This window comes from Pistacia vera, unplaced genomic scaffold, assembly GCF_008641045.1.
Source record: "Pistacia vera cultivar Batoury unplaced genomic scaffold, PisVer_v2 Contig122, whole genome shotgun sequence".
Taxonomy (NCBI): Eukaryota; Viridiplantae; Streptophyta; class Magnoliopsida; order Sapindales; family Anacardiaceae; genus Pistacia; species Pistacia vera.
In genome coordinates this window covers 53731-76428 of record NW_022195271.1, presented here as the reverse complement: position 1 = coordinate 76428, position 22698 = coordinate 53731, and the positions used below count along the sequence as shown (strand labels likewise).

The 22698-nt window shown below is 33.4% G+C and overlaps 3 protein-coding genes across 7 annotated transcripts; 1 reads left to right on the top strand and 2 right to left on the bottom strand.

Moving 5' to 3' along the window:
- Positions 1-461: 461 nt before the first annotated feature.
- LOC116115428 lies at positions 462-3582 on the bottom strand. 4 transcript variants are annotated; one of them, XM_031401576.1, is made up of 2 exons: positions 3410-3582; positions 462-2050 (listed from the first exon to the last, which is right to left on the bottom strand). In XM_031401576.1, exon 2 carries the CDS (start codon positions 2025-2027, stop codon positions 981-983), a length of 1047 nt encoding a protein of 348 aa, XP_031257436.1. In that variant the 5' UTR covers positions 2028-2050; positions 3410-3582; the 3' UTR covers positions 462-980. The 4 variants fall into 4 exon arrangements, with proteins under 4 accessions (XP_031257436.1, XP_031257450.1, XP_031257443.1 ...); XM_031401590.1 differs by having other exon boundaries at positions 462-2043; XM_031401583.1 differs by having other exon boundaries at positions 462-2029.
- A 305-nt stretch (positions 3583-3887) lies between these two features.
- On the bottom strand, positions 3888-6862 carry LOC116115200. Of its 2 annotated transcripts, XM_031401362.1 has the most exons (4): positions 6744-6843; positions 6479-6571; positions 6189-6382; positions 3888-4999 (listed from the first exon to the last, which is right to left on the bottom strand). In XM_031401362.1, the coding sequence occupies exons 3-4, from the start codon at positions 6239-6241 to the stop codon at positions 3964-3966; spliced, it is 1089 nt and encodes a 362-aa protein (XP_031257222.1). In that variant the 5' UTR covers positions 6242-6382; positions 6479-6571; positions 6744-6843; the 3' UTR covers positions 3888-3963. The 2 variants fall into 2 exon arrangements, with proteins under 2 accessions (XP_031257222.1, XP_031257229.1); XM_031401369.1 differs by lacking the exons at positions 6189-6382; positions 6479-6571 and having other exon boundaries at positions 6744-6862.
- Positions 6863-10467: 3605 nt separating this feature from the next.
- Positions 10468-13010, top strand: LOC116115284 (trifunctional UDP-glucose 4,6-dehydratase/UDP-4-keto-6-deoxy-D-glucose 3,5-epimerase/UDP-4-keto-L-rhamnose-reductase RHM1-like). The gene is made up of 2 exons (XM_031401444.1): positions 10468-10639; positions 11606-13010. Exon 2 carries the CDS (start codon positions 11616-11618, stop codon positions 12816-12818), a length of 1203 nt encoding a protein of 400 aa, XP_031257304.1. The 5' UTR covers positions 10468-10639; positions 11606-11615; the 3' UTR covers positions 12819-13010.
- Positions 13011-22698: the final 9688 nt, after the last annotated feature.

Below are 22698 nucleotides of genomic sequence, written 5' to 3'. Positions count from 1 at the left end.
TTTCAAATATGTTCAACTGGTAAGACTGCTGCTTAAGGGACGACTACCTTTTTTTATCATCAAACTTTGCCAAGATATTCCAGAATTAGTATGGACAACCATGTACTCAGAGCGATCCGTTGTGCTTGCGGTGTTGAAAGAAATAGCTTACTAAAAAGCACAAGCTCAGCTTTGTAATATAATGTTAATAATGGTTACATATCTTTAGCTGTTATTAAATAGCATGGCCAGGGTGATGCTGTCATTAATGAGTGCACGCTGCTTCGATGCAAACTACAGTAATGGTTTGTCTTAATCAATAAATGAGCATTCAATGACCATAACGCAAAGTAGTGGACTTATATTCAGACACCAACAGCAATAATTCATCACCGAATAATACTAGAATAAGCATTTGAATTCACATTTTATCAAGAAATGTCGACACTAACGAGGATATTATGGCATCCGAATAGGAAACATTATTCGAAATTATCTTATACTCAATGCTATGACAAACATAGAGCAGTGAATACAATAAAAGCCAATTGTTCATTTACGTACATACATTATGTGGTTATGAATCAGGTGCAAATGGCGAGTAATGCCAAACAGAACAGTAGATTAGTGATACGGTACCTCATAGCAGAACCAACGAAAATAACTCCGTAATTCCATAAAGATGAAAAAGATTTCAAGATGTGTGATGAGATTTTTTATTTTCTTTTTACAGACAGGCTAACATTTACCAACTTCTGGGACTTATCCGATACACTCTTCAGTCTTCAATTCAATATGTAGCTTCAATATTAATTAACCACAAGTGTTGATTTATCATCTGGTCTCACACGTGTTTCAAGGAACAGATTCCACAAATTCCGCACATCATTCCGAAATCAAGGTGTTCCATTGAAGAAACTAGGCAATCTTTTACTGCATACAGCCACAAAGCTCCAAGGCTGCGGAAGAAAAAGTGTTCATAAATCATAATGCAGCCCTGATCAGCTCATATGAGTTTCAAACCACTTAAAGATCTGCTCCGACTGCAGGCTAGTCATTTCATGGTATGCAAATGCAAGATTTAGTTCTTCCTGGACATGAAGAACCAATTTTTTATCTAGCACAATGGCCTTGCTTTCCCGGAGTGCTTCTTTCCAATGTGTTGCACGCCCATCATTCCTCATATATCCATTCTCATCAATAAAGCCCTTGTCCCGAAATAGCTCAAATAGTTTTCCAGAAACTGCCTGCTCAAGACCTGGAACTCTGTCAGCTAAGAAATTTCGAGACAGGGGAAACTCCATGCATTCAACCTCTGCAACATCAATGCCTTTATTCCTCAGCACTTCCATATACTCACCTATTTTACGTTGCCTATATGAATCCTTTGGCATATGCACAAAAAGTGTAGGTGGATAGTCCTCCGGGATATCCATTTGATCAAACATCCCTTCAGCAATCATAAGAGCAACACTACTAAACCTCAAATTAGTGGCTAGTGCAGAAACAAAGTACCCACCAGAAGAGGCCCCCAAAGCCACAAGTGGAAGTTTCTCAAACTTGTGTCTCTCAACCCACCATTGTATTATATCTTTAACAATTACCCTTTCTTCCCTCAATGTCCAGCATCTCCGTGAACTAGATATGGTAAGAACAGCAAATTTTCGAGTAAGTGCATGCAGGACAAGCAGCCTTTCCTCAGGCAAGCCAATGCACTTTGGGCACTTAGAAGACCTGTCCCAAAAGTTAACAGCCCTGCCATTGCACCCATGTGCCAGAAAGAGAACTGCCTTGGGTGAATCAGGTATTTGCCATATCATGTCTGTCCCATTCCTGAACTCTATAGTTGGGTCGAAATTTACTGCAGACTCAAAGCTATTCCATTTTTGCTTCAAAAGTCCAAATGATAAATCAGTAGGGTTTTTGTGATTGCTGGAATATAATAATATCAATGTCACAAAGATCAAGACCAAAGATGTGACAAAAACTGGCAACTGAGACTTTTGAGGTCCATGCCATGCCTTTGATCTACTTCCATGCTTCAACATTGCTGTGAATAGAGAACTAATTCCTTTCAATGGCGTTTTGAAGTAAAAAGAAAAAAAAAAATTAGAAGATAAATGTACTGTCAGAATTTCAACAAAAGTTGGCTTAAATAATACAGTGACATAACCCTGCATTTGAATGCAGAAACATTGTAGGTGAAAATATGAGAATTTATATTCAAACTTTTAATGCTGATTCCAAAGAAAACAAAAGCCTCCGTTCCACTGCATGAGGGTAAATTTCTCACAAACCAATAACACATAAGATTCACAATTTCAGGGTCTTAGTTTTTTCCAAGAATTCTCAGCAACTACATGGAGGTTCACAAGGAATACATTTCTTTTCCACTGAATTATTAATTTCATGCATGAGCATGAAATTTTTTTATTTATTGGGCCTTCTACAGGACCACTACAGTTGCACAATTTTGTAGTAGTTAAGAATATTACAAAAAATTTATTCACTAAAACAAATTATTCTACAGAGTTTATCAGGAGAGTAATGAAGAATGTCTACATAGCACCTTCATACCAACCAAGATTCCTCATATTTAAAAATTTACAAATTTAAGACTGTAATTTTCTTTTAAAATAATTAAGGTTGCTACTAATAAGTAATAATCACAATTATCAATTCAACACATCTACTAAGCTAAATTAGTTAAAGTAACTGAGATTAAAAAAATCAATGATATGAACTTCATTTTCGATTCAAACATGCACATCCCACTCTACAACAGGTAACAATAGAAAAAGAAAGAAGAAAGAAGAAATAGCAAACAAAGTCCAAGGTTAGCTGGAAGCAAGACAAGAGCGAAAAGCTGCCATTAACTAATTACTTTCCCTAGTCATCATCGACCTCTCATTGAATGATTCAATGAAAACTCCTAAGACTCAACATCAATCCTGAAACTAATTGCTTTTCCAATGTATTTTACTAATTTCGAGCAACATCTTCCCCATTGGAACCTAACAGACTCAAAACCTAATTGATCCTAATACAGAACGAAGAGGCTGTCCTAGGTTTATAAGTTGTTGACAGCTATATTAATCCGAAGAAAGAAAGTTCATTAACACACATTACGATTCTATAATAGAACTCCATTTAATATAATTGGTTCAAATATTAAGAATATATATGAAATAAAGCTCAAAACGAGGATTAGAAAATATAATAATAAGCAACATCGTTCAATTTAAGTTCAGTTCGACCACTGAGAATATGTAAAACTATTAGGAAACAAGCAAAATAACTCCACGACTCATAGTTTCTGTTTCTTTTCCATATAATTTTTCTGCGTTTCATCGGCAAACAAAAAGAAAACTATAACAACTCAAATGCTAGTAAGCCGTAGAATTTGAAAAGGAAAATATTGATATCTTACCTGAAAAAATTGGCTTGAGAATGGAAAACTTAAAAGCCTGTATCCAGTTGAAATGGTTTGGAGAACGGGGATTTGAAAAGCCTAGATCCGGTTCAATTAGGAAGGAGTTTTAAGGCTCCATTTTACAAAGCTTTGGCTTCGGCTTTCAGTTGCAAAACGATTTTACGTGACATGACGCGCCTTGCAGCGAATAGGCTAGTCTAGACTCTTGGTAACTCCTCTCAACGCAACAGGCAGACCTGGGCCTGGGCTTCAGCTTGGGCTTGGATTTGAACTTGAATTTTCAATTTCGGCTTTATCTGATTAAAAAGGAACCTGCCCTCTCTCGTAAGTCTCGTTTGTTAAATAATCATTTTGCTTATGTTGTAATGAACTAATTGTCCTCTAAATTTAGAATTACTATTACGAGTTACGACCTACCAATGAGAATGACATGATATTGTCAAATATTAATATGATAATATTATATATACATCAAAATGAGAAAAAGAAATGATTACACAGTGATAAATAAAAAAGTATAAGACTAGCAAATCCTAGCTCATTTTTTAAAGCTATGATTCAGTGAGCGTAAAATTCTTGCAAGTTTGCCGGTTATGACCAATTGCAGCACATTTCCCGCACTTTCGAATAGGCCGTTCTCCAGCTGGTATAACCTTTTGCTTCCGGCGCTTTTTGGTTGGTGGCTTTGTACATATGTGGACATTAGAAAATCTTCTTATCTCAAAATATTCTTCATCTTTTAGTTTAGTTGCACGAAGTCGCCACTTACAATTCTCATCTGCACATACAACTTCAAATCTATCTTTTGTAGATTTCTTCACTTTGAACTCAAAATTGTTCTTCACTGCTCCAAGTTTTAGCTTCTTTCGCAATTCCTTTTTATTTGCAAACATTTTCCCACATACTATATCTTCGTAAGAGTTGAGAGGGTCAACTACTGCAACTGAATTATCAGAGCGTCGAACATGTAACTTATCCCCATATTCTACATGAGGCACATCTTCACCTTGAGCATTTTGTGCAACAACCTCTAAATCGTCAGCTAATAATCCATCTCCACAGCCTAAGTCTGCTTGAGTTCCAAAACTGATGTGCATTGCATCGTCGTTGAATGCTATTGGATCTGGTTTCTCAACTTGAGTTCCTTCTTGTGTTGCAGGCACAACCACTGAAAGTTGGTTGCTTTCACTTCGAGAAGCAAATGGGTTTTCATTATCCAAGACAGGATAATATCCTTCTCTTTCTTGAAAATGTGATTCTCTACACTTGAGAGTAATGCACAATGGACTTCTTGCGTCTGTGGGTTGTGCAACATTTTCATGTATAAAGAATCTCACGTCATCATCGTCAACTATCTCCACGGGTATGGTAGGAATATTTGCTTTATATAAGGCCTTCATTATGATTCCATATTCATTTGGATCTACCTTGAATAGCTGGTACAATCTATCGACAAGCTCCCGGTAAGTAATTTTGTCAGAAATAATAATCCCTTTCATTTTACCACCATTGTAGACAAAATGACCACTGGAAGAACTAAACCATTCCCCATTGTACATGACTAACACTCTCACCTGAGACATTTTCCTGAAAACAAACATAATAGGAAAAAAGTAAGTACGAAAACAGTTACAAGATAAATAATAGAACAAAACAAAAAGTCATAATTAATTTATAAAAAGAAAAACAATTTACCAATTTAAACTAACTAAAGATAGGAAAATTAATTAAAAATACTCGTTACAAGTTTTTTACTTTTTATCTCTTTGTCTGTTTAACTAAAGAGAGATTCTACTAGAAACTTGTAATGTTAGTTCATCCAACCAACTTGAGGCCACTCAACACTGTGTTAGTTCCAGCAATTTACCCAAAAACATCTATATGATGATAAATATCACCATTCATCAGTATTAGATAAGAAAGTAATCAACTGCAACAAATAACAACAAACACAAGCTTGGCTAGTTGCTAGGTTCTACAAATCGAAGATTTTCTAAAGATTGTCTTACCTCTGTTGCTGAAAGATAACCTAGAATAGAAACTTGTTATCACATTTGTATTTGAAATGTCCAGGCAGAACTACTCTGCCTATCTAACTCCCAATGAGGTCACTATAAAAGACCATATGATTGGTAATGAAATTAGGAGGCTACCAATGAGGCTATTCCAAAAGTTCTACAGGCTGTACGGCCTAGTTATAAAAAGTAGTCTAAGCCACACAATACAGAGACATGTGAAAGAAAAGGACATGTTAAACACAAGCCAATTACTTAGATTGCCTAGACAATTTACTTAGATTGCCTAGACAACTCTTGAATACATAACAACGCCAATGACCTTTCAATTTCAACCAAAGCCAGGACCCTCGGTAAGAGGAGAAAAGCACCCATTTAGAGTTAGCCATTTCAATTCTAACCTCCATAGTTTCTTCTATCTTTTCTTTCAACTTGCAAGAAGATGAACAAATGCAGTCACTATATTTAGCCATTAAAATTTGGTGAAGTCACAAAATTTAGTTATACGTGTAAGGGACATGTAAGCTAATGGATAATCTTTGCATCCAGTGCCCCACTTTAGAAACTTGGAGCATTATATTTTCATGTTTGAAGGTATAATTGGAAACAACGATTTAGTTTCAACTATATTTTTGAGTTGGGTACATTTAGGGTAGAGAAAAAAATTAATTGCTTCCTCGAATATTTTTTTCTTTTTTTCTTTTAAATTATGATTAGTTTGTGATTAAGTATAATACTCAATTAACAATAACAGTACTAACCATAAGGGACTAGCTGAGTCGTTCGATTTTACTCCCACGATGTCAAATGTCATGAGTTTCGTGCTTCCCGAAGATCATAAAGTTTGGAGGCCTTAGTAATGAACTCGGGGATTTTTTATTATCGAAAATATAAAATGACAATGTAAATGCTAAGCTTTGAGAAATTTCAACGGTTCCTTCCCAACCATCAAATCCTAATTGCACAAAAAAACTTTTTTTCTGTCCAAATGTTCATCTCTATACTAATTTCTACCAACTTCATTCACGCTGAAACCTAATATACTCCAGACCTAACTGATCTTCTCCACCTCATAAACCCTGATGCAGATGCTTTTCCAGACCACTGCTTAATAAAGATTTCTTATTGACAAATGATACGGCTTCTGAAAAACGAAAATCAAAATTAAAAGCTTTAAATTCTCGAGTTCAGTTCGGTATCTGAGAAGAGTGAATGAAAACAGCTTTGTATCCTTTCTCTTTTGTGATTTCTCAATTCTCGATTTTACCAAACAAAATATTAAATAAATTCAAATGTTAATGAAACAGCAAACATACCTGGAACAATTGGTTTCTAAAGACAGAAAAAAACCTAGATGCCGCTCAACGAGTCAGGCCCAGCCGCTCAGCCGCCACGGCGTTGATTTCTTGGTTTCGGTTTTCAATTGCAGAACAAGTTGGCGTCATAATACACGCCTTACCGTAAATGGGCTTTCATCTCGTGGCAATTTCTAACCATGGGCTGGGCCTCGGATTCGGTTTGTTTTTATTTGGACTCCAATTTGAACTTTAGTTTTCTGCTTTTAAAGTTTAAATGAAAACAAGAAAGGAAAAAAAGCCATTTTATCATAAAAATAATTATAAAATGCTTGTAGGATATTCAACGGGCTTTAGAGATTTATTAAGATGCATACAAGTTAGAGTGAATATCTCGGTTATAAAAAAAAAAATGATTATAAAATATAGAGGGATAAAAAATACATAAGACTTAGACTTATCTTAGATCCTTAACAAATCTAATTTAGTCGCTATCACATTAGGGTATAGTCCATGTACCAAATTGTCATCTCCACAACTAAGGATTTAAATAAATAAATATATAGGGTTTTCAATATAATAGTCAATATATAGGGTTTTTGTAACTGTCACAATTATTATTATACTTATTCCAAAAAGTATTTTGTGCCTCATAAATTTATTATAAGCTTCTAAAAGTTCTACTCTCCAACATAATTACATACATTCATTTTAAAGAAAATTATAATCCATTAAGAAGATTCTCCAACTAATTTGTCTTTTAATCCTTAGGGGGCGTTTGATTAGGGATAATGTGGGATTACTGAGGTGAAGTCATCTTATATTACTTGAATATCATGTTTAGTTGTTAAGTAATATAAGATATCAGTAATCTTCAAATACCAATAGTGATTACTATTAGTAATATTGGAGGTAATCTGATTATCTTCATTTTCTTAGGTATTCTAAGATTATCAGGGTTATTTTTTTTTTTTTTGGTTACAATTCTATCCCTTATTAATAAAATTTTATGACAATAATGCCTTTATTTTTGAATTTATTTACATGAATATGACTTTTACTATTTTACCCCAATTAATTAACTATTTACACAAAATTACCCTTGAATTCAAAACAAATTGCAGCCCACCCAAACCGTCACCCTCACCCGCCTGCCGTCGTCGGAACAACGCACGGAAGGCGGAAATGACCATCATGCACCGATATGGCCATTTCCAGGCCCTAGCCAGATATGGCCGTTGACGATCAGATCTGTCACGTATAGCCATTTCTTGCCTTCTGTGCGCCGTTAGATTGCCGACGGCCGGCGGTGGCTGGGTTGGTGGGGGTGCTTTGTTGATTTTCTAAACTTTTATTATGGGGTTGTTTTTGCTAAGTTTTTAAATACAAGGGGTTATAATAATCCAAATAATAATCAATATTAAAAAATAATATAATAATAATATTTAATTAGAGGATAATTCAGTAATTTAAATAACATATCCACCAATTTATTCTTCCCAACTAAACATATTAATATAACATACCCACCAATTAACCTAACATATTTTTCTAAAGATTCCTAATGATCTTAAAAGTAATCTAACTTTCTAATAATCCAACGTTTTCTGAATCAAACGCTTCCTTAATTATATTTTAACGCTGCCACATATCTTTCCTTTTTTGATCAAAACCATAACCATCTGCAGGTTTTCTTAGAGAAAATAATGGAGCCCAGCCAACAAATATGAAAAGACAAATTATCTTAAAAAGTGTGAAAAATTAAATGGGCAAAAAAAATATGATAGAGAGATTCGTTACCAAATAGTGGGGTGAGGGATGTTGATTTGGGTGATCGAATAGAAAACAAATACGATACAATGAAATCATTGGGGGGCGTTTGGTAAAAGGTAACGGAGTATTATTGGATTATATCATCTTATATTATTTGATTATCATATTTAGTTATTAAGTAATATAAGATTTTGATAATATTATACTACCAATAGTTGTTATTGTTGGTAATATTTGAGGTAATCTGATTACCTCTATTTTCTTAAGTATTGTAAGATTATCAAGGTAATCTTATTTTTGTTACAATTTTATTCCTTATTAATAAAAATTTTGGACAATAATGTCCCTGTTTTAAAATAAATTTACATTAACATATTATTTCAATTTTACCCTTGTTTAATTAAGTTTTTGGACATTAGTGCCCTTATATTTAAAACAAATTACAGACCACCATCGTCACCCAGCCACCACCGCCGGTAGCAAGCCAACCACAACGGACTGCCGCCAGAAAGCGAGTCCCTGAAAATGACCGAGATTCGCTGGGAGGCTCCAAGAGGCTTCGATATGGCCGTTTTCGGTCATATCGGAGCCTCGTGGTCACGGTGAGCTACTCACGACGAATTTCGGAGACTTTCAACAGTGGTTTGTGGTGGCAGCAGGCGATGGCAGGGGATGGGGGTGATTTTGTCATAAATTAAAATTTTATATAAGCAGAGTGTTTTAGCTAAATCTAAAACATTGGGGGTTAAAACAAATTATTCAAAAATTAATAATAAAAATAATATTATATTAATATTTAAAAAGAGGGTAATTTATTAATTTAAATAGCATACCCATCAATTTATTCCCCCTAATCAAACATATTAATATAACATACTTACCAACTAACCAAACACATTTTCATAAAGATTAACAATAATCTTCAAGGTGATATAAGTTTTCAGTAATCTAATATTCCCTGAACCAAACGCCCCCTTATTGCAATATGTAATTGTTGTGTTATATTAATTAGTTGCCATAAATATTTTGAAAGTCACTATTTATATAAGGTTTTATACAGGGAAAAAAAATCCAATTACGTTATAAACAACTAAGCAGCCTAAGAACACCAACTTCGTCAATTAGGCTACCTATTAAATAAGAGTCAAAGGTATCCAACTACAAGAATATACGGTGCTTGATAGAAAATTACTTTTGGAATCTTAGGTCAAAATAAAATAATTTACATTTAATAATATTACAAGCAAATTTTGAGGAGGGGAAGAGTTCATTAATTAAAATGACACACTAATAAATTCCAACCACTTAAACATAATATATTTTGATGGGTATCATTTCTTAATTGGTATGTTATAACTTATAACTATTATTAGGGCGTTCTATGAACATACATACATAGACAAGACAGAGATATGCAACTTGTAGTATAATACAAAGACTAAACCGTATCTTGTTATGTTCTACCTAGAGATTATGCCTAAAAAACTACGATATACTTTTTATTTGATATCTTTGTAAATAGTTAAATGATTATTATCTCATTATTTTGAGAGGTATTTATTTAATAATAATTTTAAGATATAAATTATGAGATAATACTATAAGTAACATGATAATAGTAAATATGTGTATATATCAACAAAATTCAAATTTATCCTAATTTTAGGTTAAAAAAATGTTACTATTTCAATTTTTTTTTTGATATTTCTAAATGCAAGAAGAAATATTTATTAATTTAAATTGTGTTGAAGATCCATTTCATGAATTTGTATCACGCGTTGGATCTGTAGCTGTACTCGGCGGTCTGTCTCTAGGACCATCGTCAATTACACCAACCCAAAGCTAAGTCATGTCGTGGCAACACCTCAATGGTCCATTCTATGCAACACAGTTTTGTACAATAAGGTATAAACAAAACCAAAAAAAGGACTGAAAACAATAATAAAGAAGTATGAAAGCAAAAGCATATTTATAAATAGGCCGGAGCTCTTTAAGCTCTTTAACTACCTCTACCTTCCCTCTTCACAGTAATAGTACAGATCTCCTCTTGTCTCTACGTTTGTCTCTTCGCCTGCTTTGTTTCTTTGGTTCTCTCACATTGTCTGGAGAATCTTCAACAACAAAGCAAATACCAAAGAAGAAAAGTAAGTCCAATCTCTCTCCCTCGCTCTCTTTTTATGTAATGGAAAGTGTCATTTCTTGCAAAAGAAACTTATGATTATCGTATTCTTACTGTTATATTTTATTGATAGATATTGTAATTACTGAGAGAGATTCTTATGTTGAAGTGGGTTTACTTAAACTTGTTTGATCTTTTTGTGATTATACTTTTACTTATGTACTTACTGCTCATTAATAGTGCAAAGATGATGTAGTTTTGTCAGTGTGGATCTGGTCTGTTTTTCAACAGATCTCATAGTTAAGCTCTGTAATTACGGGGAAATTGTTGGGTTTCTGTATGTTTTTTCTTCACAATGGTATTAGGAAACAGTTAGTTAAGCCAGTGTTAGACAAGTCGAAACAGTTCCTGATTCCGAATTGCTAAACGTGGTCTTTAGTTGATAGATAGTTCCTTGGACCACTTTTATGATTATGATGTAATGGCTTTGTAATTGAACTTAGAATGGTTAATTTTTGTTTGCTTGTATTGGTTTTATGGGATAAATAATAAAGGAGGAATAAGAAAAGAATGCTTTATCTTGTACAACAAAAGTAATTTGTAATCAATTTAATAGGTTGAGCCTATAAATACATAGTGAATCTTATGATTATTAGAGATTCATTGGAGAGAAGCAAAGTCATGAGCCTACAAATTCCCCTGTATCCAAGTTCTCAGTTACCACAACATAGAAAACAATTATTTTCAAAAGATATTTCTTTTCTTGAATTCCTCTATCTCCTGAAAATGTAGAAAACAAAGATATCATTCTTTTTAAAATTTTCCTTCATGTCTTACTGCTGCAATTTTGAATCTTACTCTTCTGCATTCCTTTTCATGCTCTGCACCAATTGTTTTTAGTATATTCCAGCAGTATCTCCTTGTGATGTTTTTCATTTTTGTATTCTAATATTGCTTTTTTATCCTATTTTAATTTTGGATCATGTAAAAGCTGTCGTGGAATGGCTACCGCATACACGCCAAAGAACATCCTCATGACAGGAGCTGCTGGTTTCATTGCATCTCATGTGTGCAACAGGCTCATCCGGAACTACCCTGATTACAAGATTGTTGTTTTAGACAAGCTTGATTATTGTTCAAACCCTAAGAACCTCAATTTCTCGAAATCATCTCCCAACTTTAAGTTCATTAGAGGAGATATTCTCAGTGCTGACTTGGTCAACTTCATTCTCCTAACTGAAAACATTGATACTATTTTGCACTTTGCAGCACAGACTCATGTCGATAACTCCTTTGGCAACAGCATTAAGTTCACTGAGAACAACATCCTGGGTACTCATGTTCTTTTGGAAGCCTGCAAAACCACTGATCGAATCAAGAGGTTTATACATGTAAGTACTGATGAGGTTTATGGAGAAACTGATGAGGATGCAATGGTGGGAAACCATGAGGCATCTCAGCTCCTGCCGACTAACCCATATTCTGCCACTAAAGCTGGGGCAGAAATGCTTGTTATGGCATATGGCAGGTCTTATGGTTTACCTGTGATAACTACTAGAGGAAACAATGTTTATGGGCCCAATCAATTTCCTGAAAAGCTGATTCCAAAATTCATCCTCTTGGCAATGAGAGGACAACCTCTTCCAATTCATGGGGATGGATCAAATGTGCGGAGCTATCTCTACTGTGAGGATGTTGCCGAGGCATTTGAAACTATTCTCCACAGAGGTGAAGTAGGCCATGTGTACAATATTGGGACGAAGAAAGAAAGGAGAGTGATTGATGTGGCCAGGGATATCTGCCAACTTTTCTCTTTGAACCCGGATACCCAAATTAAGTTTGTGGAGAATAGGCCTTTTAATGACCAGAGATACTTCCTGGACGATCAAAAACTGAAAGACCTGGGTTGGCATGAACGGACTACATGGGAAGAGGGTCTGAAGAAGACAATGGAATGGTATATTAGCAATCCTGAGTGGTGGGGTGATGTTTCTGGTGCACTTGTCCCCCATCCAAGAATGCTGATGGTGTCTGGAACTGAGAAAGAATTTGATGGGCTTGATATTGGAAATTCCGCTTTGACAAATAATTCTAGTCAAAGCAGATTAACGATGGTTCCAGCCCCTAAAAGTAAGGAGTCACTGATAGAAAATAATGGCTTCGAACCAAACAAGAAAACTTCTTTCAGTGGAGTGGCAAATTAAGCATTTCATCAAGTTAAACCCCAAGATTGATCTCTGCACTTCTTTGGGTCATAGGGTTTGGAATATTTTATTGAGTAATGCTATATTTACACCACCCATTACACCATTTTCATGGCATATCCCACATTCACACAAATTTTTAATTATTTTAAATTTTTAATATTATAATAAAATAATTATTAGTAAAATAGTGATGGTGTAATGAAAATGATGTAATGGATGATGTAAATGTAGCATTACTCTATTTTCTTTTTCATTATCATCAAACTATAATATCATTTAAGTTATTATTTTTTGTGAGTTTTAGTTTTGGCCATTNAGTCCATGTACCAAATTGTCATCTCCACAACTAAGGATTTAAATAAATAAATATATAGGGTTTTCAATATAATAGTCAATATATAGGGTTTTTGTAACTGTCACAATTATTATTATACTTATTCCAAAAAGTATTTTGTGCCTCATAAATTTATTATAAGCTTCTAAAAGTTCTACTCTCCAACATAATTACATACATTCATTTTAAAGAAAATTATAATCCATTAAGAAGATTCTCCAACTAATTTGTCTTTTAATCCTTAGGGGGCGTATGGTTGGGGGTGATGTGGGATTACTGAGATTAAGTCATCTTATATTACTTAAATACTGTGTTTGGTTGTCAAGTAATATAAGATACCGGTAATTTTCAAATACCAATAGTGGTTACTATTAGTAATATTGGAGGTAATCTGATTGACTTCATTTTCTTAGGTATTCTAAGATTACCAGGGTTATCTTTTTTTATTACAATTTTATCCGTTATTAATAAAATTTTAGGACAATAATGCCCTTATTTTTAAATTTATTTACATGAATATGGCTTTTACTATTTCACCCAAATTAATTAACTATTTGGACAAAATTACCCTTGAATTCAAAACAAATTGCAGCCCACCCAAGCCACCACCCCCACGCATCTGCCACCGCCGGAACAACGCACAGAAGACCGAAAATGGCCGCCGTGCGCCGATATGGCAATTTCCGGCCAAATATCTAGCCGTTGACGACCAGATCTGTCACGTATGGCCATTTCCTGTCTTTCGTGCGCCGTTAGGTTGCCGGCGGCCGGTAGTGGCTGGGTTAGTGGGGGTGCTTTGTTGATTTTCCAAACTTTTATTATGAGATTTGTTTTTGCTAAGTTTTTAAATACAGGGGGTTACAATAATCCAAATAATAATCAATATTAAAAAATAATATAATAATAATATTTAATTAGAAGACAATTCAGTAATTTAAATAACATACCCACCAATTTATTCCTCCCAACCAAATATATTAATATAACATATCCATCAATTAACCAAACACATTTTCCTAAAGATTCCTAGTAATCTTACTTTCCAGTAATCCAACATTCCCTCCATTTAAATACAGGGATGTGGATTTGGGTGATCGAATAGACAACAAATATGATACAATGAAATCATTTAGGGGGCGTTTGGTTGGAGGTAATGGAAGATTATTGGGTTATGTCATCTTACATTATTTAATTACTATGTTTAGTTGTCAAGTAATATAAAATTCCGGTAATCTTGCATTACCAATAGTTGTTACTGTTTGTAATATTGAAGGTAATCTGATTACCTCCATTTTCTTAAGTATTGTAAGATTACCAAGGTACTCTTATTTTTGTTACAATTCTATTCTTTATTAATAAAAATTATGGACAATAATGTCCCTGTTTTAAAATAAATTTACATTAATATAGTATTCCAATTTTACCCTTGTGTAATTAAGTTTTTTGACATTAATGCCCTTATATTTAAAACAAATTACAGACCACCATCGCCACCCAGCCACCACCGCCGGCAGTGAGCCAACCACAACGGATCGCCGCTGGAAAGTCGCTGAAGTCCATGAAAATGACCGAGATTTGCTGGGAGGCTCCGGGAGGCTTCTATATGGTCGTTTTTGGCCATATTGATGGCCGAAAACGGCCATATCGGAGCCTCGTGGTCACGGTGAGCTACTCATGGCAAATTTCGGAGACTTCTGACAGTGGTTTGCGATGACGGCAGGGGGTGGGGGTGATTTTATCATAAATTAAAGTTTTATATAAGCATGGTGTTTTAGCTAAATCTGAAACATTGGGGGTTAAAGGAAATTATTAAAAAATTAATAATAAAAATAATATTATTTTAATATTTAAAAAAATGGTAATTTAGTAATTTAAATAGCATACCCCCCAATTTATTCTCTCTAAAACTAACTAAACACATTTTCCTAAAGAGTCATAATAATCTTCAAGATAATATAAGATTCTAGTAATCCAATATTTCCTGAATCAAAAGCCCTCTTATTGCAATATGTAATTACTGCGTTATATTAATTAGTTGCCATAAATATTTTGAAAGTCACTATTTATATAAGGTTTTATACAGGAAAAAAAAATCCAATTACGCTATAAACAACTAAGCAGCCTAAGAACACCAACTTCGTCAATTAGGCTGCCTATTAAATAAGAGTCAAAGATATCCAACTACAAGAATATACGGTGCTTGATAGAAAATTACTTTTGGAATCTTAGGTCAAAATAAATATTTTACGTTAATATAGGGAAACTACATGTTCCCACCCAGGTTTGATGAAACGACACTTTAACCCCCTATCAAGTTTCAAAATAACACTTTCTCACCATTCGTTAGATTATGTTAATGTTTTCTGTTAATATTTGATTAAAAGACAAAATACCTTTAATAGTTTATTTCTTATTAGTTTATATAAATTAAAATTTAGTTGATTTAAAGTCTTATTCATATTATTATAGTCAAGTATAAAGGTATTTTTTTTTCTTTGTTTATTTAATTAATTAGAAATATTGATTTTTTATGTTAACTGTAAAATGAAAGACATTATAAATAATAGTGATGTGATATTGATGACATTATAAATGATATTCAGATTATTTAACTTTAAACATTTTTATAGCATTACTCCTAACTTTTTAGATGTGGTTAACTATTTTTCTTTTTTGTAATTTTTAATATTTGACTTTTGGCTAATTAAAAAATATAAGAAATTTATAAAGTAAAATATTTAAGGTTATTTTCATCTTTTCAGTAAATATTAACGAAAAGATAACACACCTAACGAAGGGTGGGAAAGTGTCATTTTGAAATGATGGTGGGAAAGTATCGTTTCGCCAACCTTAGGTGGGAAAATGTCGTTCTCCCTTAATAATATTACAAGCAAATTTTGAGGAGGGAAGTTCATTATTAAAATGACACACAATAAATTCCAACCACTTAAACATAATATATTTTGATGGGTATCATTTCTAATTGGTATGTTATAACTATTACTAGGGTGTTCTATGGACATACTACATAGACAAGACAGAGATATGCAACTTGTAGTATAATACAAAACAAACCGTATCTTGTTATGTTTACCTAGAGATTATGCCTAAAAACTAGATAACTTTTTATTTGATATCTTTGTAAATGTTAAATGATTATTATCTCATTATTTGAGAGGTATTATTTATAATATTTTAAGATATAAATTATGAGATATACTATAAGTAACATGATAATAGTAATATGTGTATATATCAACAAATTCAAATTATCCTAATTTTGGTTAAAAAATGTACTATTTCAATTTTTTTTTTGATATTTCTAAATCAAGAAGAAATATTTATTAATTTAAATTGTTTGAAGATCCATTTCATGATTGTATCACGCGTTGGATCTGTGCTGTACTCGGCGGTCTGTCTCTAGGACCATCGTCAATTACACCACCCCAAAGCTAAGTCATGCGTGGCAACACCTCAATAGTCCATTCTATGCAACACAGTTTTGTACAATAAGTATAAACAAACCAAAAAAAGGAGAAAACAATATAAGAAGTATGAAGCAAAAGCTATTTATAATAGGCCGGAGCTCTTTAAGCTCTTTAACTACCTCTACTTCCCTCTTCACAGTAATAGTGCAGATCTCCTCTTGTCTCCGTTTGTCTCTCGCCTGCTTTGTTCTTTGGTTCTCTCACATTGTCTGGAGAATCTTCACACAAAGCAAATACCAAAGAAAAAGTAAGTCCAATCTCTCTCCCTCGCTCTCTTTTATGTAATGGAAAGTGTCATTTCTTGCAAAAGAAACTTATGATTATCGTTTCTTACTGTATATTTTATTGATAGATATTGTAATTACTGAGAGATTCATATTGAAGTGGGTTTACTTAAACTTGTTTGATCTTTTTGTGATATACTTTACTTATGTACTTACTGCTCATTAATAGTGCAAAGATGATGTAGTTTTGTCAGTGTGGATCTGGTCTGTTTTTCAACAGATCTCATAGTTAAGCTCTGAATTACGGGAAATTGTTGGGTTTCTGTATGTTTTTTCTTCACAATGGTTTAGGAAACAGTTATGCCAGTGTTAGACAAGTCGAACAGTTCCTGATTCCGAATTGCTAAACGTGGTCTTTAGTTGATAGATAGTTCCTTGGACCACTTTTATGATTATGATGTATGGCTTTGTAATTGAACTTAGAGGTTAATTTTTGTTTGCTTGTATTGGTTTTATGGGATAAATATAAAGGAGGAATAGAAAAAGGCTTTATCTTGTACAACAAAAGTAATTTGTAATCAATTTAATAGGTTGAGCCTATAAAACATAGTGAATCTTTGATTTAGAGATTCATTGGAGAGAAGCAAAGTCATGAGCCACAATTCCCCTGTATCCAAGTTCTCAGTTACCACAACTAGAAAACAATTATTTCAAAAGATTTTCTTTTCTTGAATCCTCTACTCCTGAAAATGTAGAAAACAAAGATATCATTCTTTTAAAATTTTCCTTCATGTCTTACTGCTGCAATTTTGAATCTTACTCTTCTGCATTCCTTTTCATGCTCTGCACCAATTGTTTTAGTATATTCCAGCAGTATCTCCTTGTGATTTTTTTCATTTTTGTATTCTAATATTGCTTTTTTTATCTATTTTAATTTTGGATCATGTAAAAGCTGTCGTGGAATGGCTACCGCATACACGCCAAAGAACATCCTCATGACAGGAGCTGCTGGTTTCATTGCATCTCATGTGTGCAACAGGCTCATCCGGAACTACCCTGATTACAGATTGTTGTTTTAGACAAGCTTGATTATTGTTCAAACCCTAAGAACCTCAATTTCTCGAAATCATCTCCCAACTTTAAGTTCATTAGAGGAGATATTCTCAGTGCTGACTTGGTCAACTTCATTCTCCTAACTGAAAACTTGATACTATTTTGCACTTTGCAGCACAGACTCATGTCGATAACTCCTTTGGCAACAGCATAAGTTCACTGAGAACAACATCCTGGTACTCATGTTCTTTTGGAAGCCTGCAAAACCACTGATCGAATCAAGATTTTTATATGTAAGTACTGATGAGGTTTATGGAGAAACTGATGAGGATGCAATGGTGGGAAACCATGAGGCATCTCACTCCTGCCGACTAACCCATATTCTGCCACTAAAGCTGGGGCAAAATGCTTGTTATGGCATATGGCAGGTCTATGGTTTACCTGTGATAACTACTAGAGGAACAATGTTTATGGGCCCAATCAATTTCCTGAAAAGCTGATTCCAAATTCATCCTCTTGGCAATGAGAGGACAACCTCTTCCAATTCATGGGGATGGATCAAATGTGCGGAGCTATCCTACTGTGAGGATGTTGCCGAGGCATTTGAAACTATTCTCCACAGAGGTGAAGTAGGCCATGTGTACAATATTGGGACGAAGAAAGAAAGAGTGATTGATGTGGCCAGGGATATCTGCCAACTTTTCTCTTTGAACCCGGATACCCAATTAAGTTTGTGGAGAATAGCCTTTTAATGACCAGAGATACTTCCTGGACGATCAAAAACTGAAAGACCTGGGTTGGCATGAACGGACTACATGGGAAGAGGTCTGAAGAAGAATGGAATGGTAATTAGCAATCCTGAGTGTGGGGTGATGTTTCTGGTGACCTTGTCCCCCATCCAGAATGCTGAGTGTGTCTGGAACTGAAAGAATTTGATGGCCTGATATTGAAATTCCGCTTTGACAAATAATTCTAGTCAAGCAGATTAACGATGGTTCCAGCCCCTAAAAGTAAGGAGTCAGTGATAGAAAATAATGGCTTCGAACCAAACAAGAAAACTTCTTTCAGTGGAGTGGCAAATTAAGCATTTCATCAAGTTAAACCCCAAGATTGATCTCTGCACTTCTTTGGGTCATAGGGTTTGGAATATTTTATTGAGTAATGCTATATTTACACCACCCATTACACCATTTTCATGGCATATCCCACATTCACACAAATTTTTAATTATTTTAAATTTTTAATATTATAATAAAATAATTATTAGTAAAATAGTGATGGTGTAATGAAAATGATGTAATGGATGATGTAAATGTAGCATTACTCTATTTTCTTTTTCATTATCATCAAACTATAATATCATTTAAGTTATTATTTTTTGTGAATTTTAGTTTTGGCCATTGTTTAAGGGACAGATCAATTACGTCATAAAGTTCTCTTGCTGGTAGCGATGTATTCGTTAAATTTTAAATTATAAAGTTTATTTATTCAATAAAATTTGATTATTTATGGCAAGGTTTAACTTTTTCCTCGGAATTGATCAATTAGTACTTGTTAGCTAAAGACATTTTATCCCTATGAAACTGAATATTATGCAGTAACAAAAGGCTTTGTGACACTTGTGTCTCGTTAAAGTATTTCAAATAACTAAAAATAATTCACCATTTTTAAATTACTAGGAATTTTAAAACTTTCAATCCAAAGCCCAAAAAGACTGACATGGTTTCGGCCAGCTTTGATAAATTCTTTTGAACCCAATTTCCCAAAGTGGGTTAGGTCTTCATGAATTGAGCTTGGCCTACCCCTTCCCCAACACATCGAAATGATTGAAAACCCTGTCAACAAGTGTTCAAATACAAGCCCTTGGATTTGGGGGCAACTTTTATTTCGCACTGACAAGTGTTTATACTTAACCGATACTTGGTTTTCATGCAATAATATCTGAATGTGACATTGTTATTAAAAGGTCCCAATTTGCATGTTACTTGACCCCCAATTTTGTGAGGGAAAAAGGCTTCGTTTTCAAGCAACACAATCTTTTAAGTGACTTGTTTATGCCGAACCATGAAAGCATGTGCTTGCAGTCTCAAATCAACCACGTTAACCCTTGTTCAATAAATTCATCTTTGACTTAAATGCTTTTATATTTCAAGATTAATTATGGTGAGAAAACATTTCATCTTTGAATCGAGATTATGTTGGGTCCATTCCAATTCCAGATATGGATAACTTCATATTTATGTCATTTCTGGATCTTTCATTCTATCAATTCATGGAGAAAACTGGGGATGGTTATACGTTATTATATTATCTACCCCTGGTTTTGGATGTATGATGACATGAATTTCTATAGTTATAGATGCTTTGTGTCACGATCATAGAGATTTGAAATATTAACTACGCTGGAATTGTGATGGTTAAGCAAAACCCTTTCCTTTTACCCTTTAATTTGTTGGCGACCGACACAACCACTCTTCACCTGAGATCACTCTTTATTATCTTCCATATTTTACGGAGATGACTGATAACTTAATTTAACTTTTCTTTTTCCCCATCCAAATTAATTATTTACAAACTCATTAATCTGATCTATTCATTATCCGTCACTACAGATTTTTTGTAACCAAATTAAATTATTTAAAGCTTTCTGGATAATAATGTGGTGCTGCAGGGTTGCAATAGATTTTTCTAAAGTAAAGGATAACATTTATTGTGTGAACGTAGGAATTAATGCCTTGTGGAAATTCTTTCTTTCCTTGATGATTCTTGTTGAATTTAAACACATTATACTTTCAAACTAAATCTGGACTCTACAGATCAAACCTTGATCAATGGTATTCTCCTAACTGGTACACATACTTACTAGTTACTGCAATATTTTAGTCAAAAAGAAGTTTTAATTTCTCTCACAACGCGAATTAACAAAACCTGATTAAAAACTTGGAAAGCATTTTTCATGCTTCCACCCAATTGGTAATCAAAAGCTAAAAAGAAGTGAAATAGGGGATACATATTACCTAACTCAAAATTACTTGATCAAGCAATCCTCAAAGTCAAAAATGTTTTAAAAAGGAACCGTCGATTAAGGCTAAAAGGCAAACGTAAAGCATATAATATGTGTCAAACAATGAAACTAACTTTGCTTGACTTGCCACTTACGAGTAATCAATTAAACTCGTGGAAAATGGTAATGTTTTGGTTTGTTCAATCCATAAATTTCATGTGAGAGTATGTAAATGTTATGGTTTCATGCCAGTTATACTGTTGTCTGTTGGGAATACATATTGAAATTAAACTAGATGATGATGTTCTGTCTTGTTTCGCATAACATATCATTACATTCATATTATATATACCCTAGTTTTATTTTATATATCGTATCTTAATTATGATACATTTATCTATGAACCGTGCCTTAATAAAACTTTTTAAACGCTTTTTAATTATACAATACATGATCTCATACTTGTATGAATGATCATATGAATTATGACGGGCTTAGGATGGATGTGTTATAGTGTTGATTTTATTTTATATAATATAGTCTTTATGTATTAAAAAACAAATATATGATAAATATTGAATATATTCATATTATGTAACTTTTTATTTATTTGATTATGTTGACACCGGATTAGTTAAGTGGTTAGTGTAATTAATGTATGAAAATTATACATGAATTCTATCAATACTAATCAAACAATAAGAACGAAATCCAATTACAATCAACAATATGTCAAAACATCAACACATAGATTATAAAATACATAATCAATAATTAAAGGTCACAGACAAATCTGCTTGTGTCATGATTTTTTATTCTTGAATTCCTTACAAAAGAAGCGGTAGGTTTTCTAGAAGCGATAGAAAATGTATGTCTTCATTTCTAATAACGCGTTCTGAATGACGACTTACAATGGGTTAAGTTATTATGATGCGTTTGGAAATGAGACCTAACCAATTTTAATATTTGTTAATTGAGCCCTCCCATTAAATACCCAAAAGCTCATTAAACGCTCAAGCTCACACTAGTCATATATTCAGAATATTATAATGAAGTGTATAGGGTAATATTAAAATGATCATATAAAGTCTATCTGGATATCTCATTTGGATTACATATTTACACAGTTTTAAATAAAATAAAATTATAATTAATGTTAGGCACAATCAAGAAAATTTCTAAAAAATAAGGTATGGATAAATTAATTGTAGTACGAAAGTCAAATATATTAGTATTGTAGTTATCTGTTAATGTCGCTGCATGAACTGGGAACTTTAAATTAAATCTTTAACGTGACATTTAATTCACATGAAAACAAGGAAAAAATTCAGATGCTTATCTACCTGAGGTACATCTACAACAGATTAGGGCACACGTCAAGTACTGACGCTTGAAATTAATGGTGAATTGAGTCACTTTCCAAATTATGTATAATCATAAACATTTACTTCCAACGACGTGGAATTTTTTAATCAATGAAGTATTGATTCATCATTTAGGGTTGCTGATCGTACAAGCTACCAAAAAAAAAAAAAAATAATAATTTTACGGCGATCAAAATTTATAATCCAATTGGAAGGTGATTCCCATACTAATGATAAATATTAATAATAAAACTTGTGATAGTGATATTAACAAAAACACTTTTCCCCTTGTGAATTATAGGGTTGCAGAAGATGCAAGGGGAGCCCATGGGCCCCTTTGGCTGTAGTCTGCATCTATTACAGGTAACAAATACAGTCGCTAGAGCCTAGAAGGAAGAACGAGGTATTTT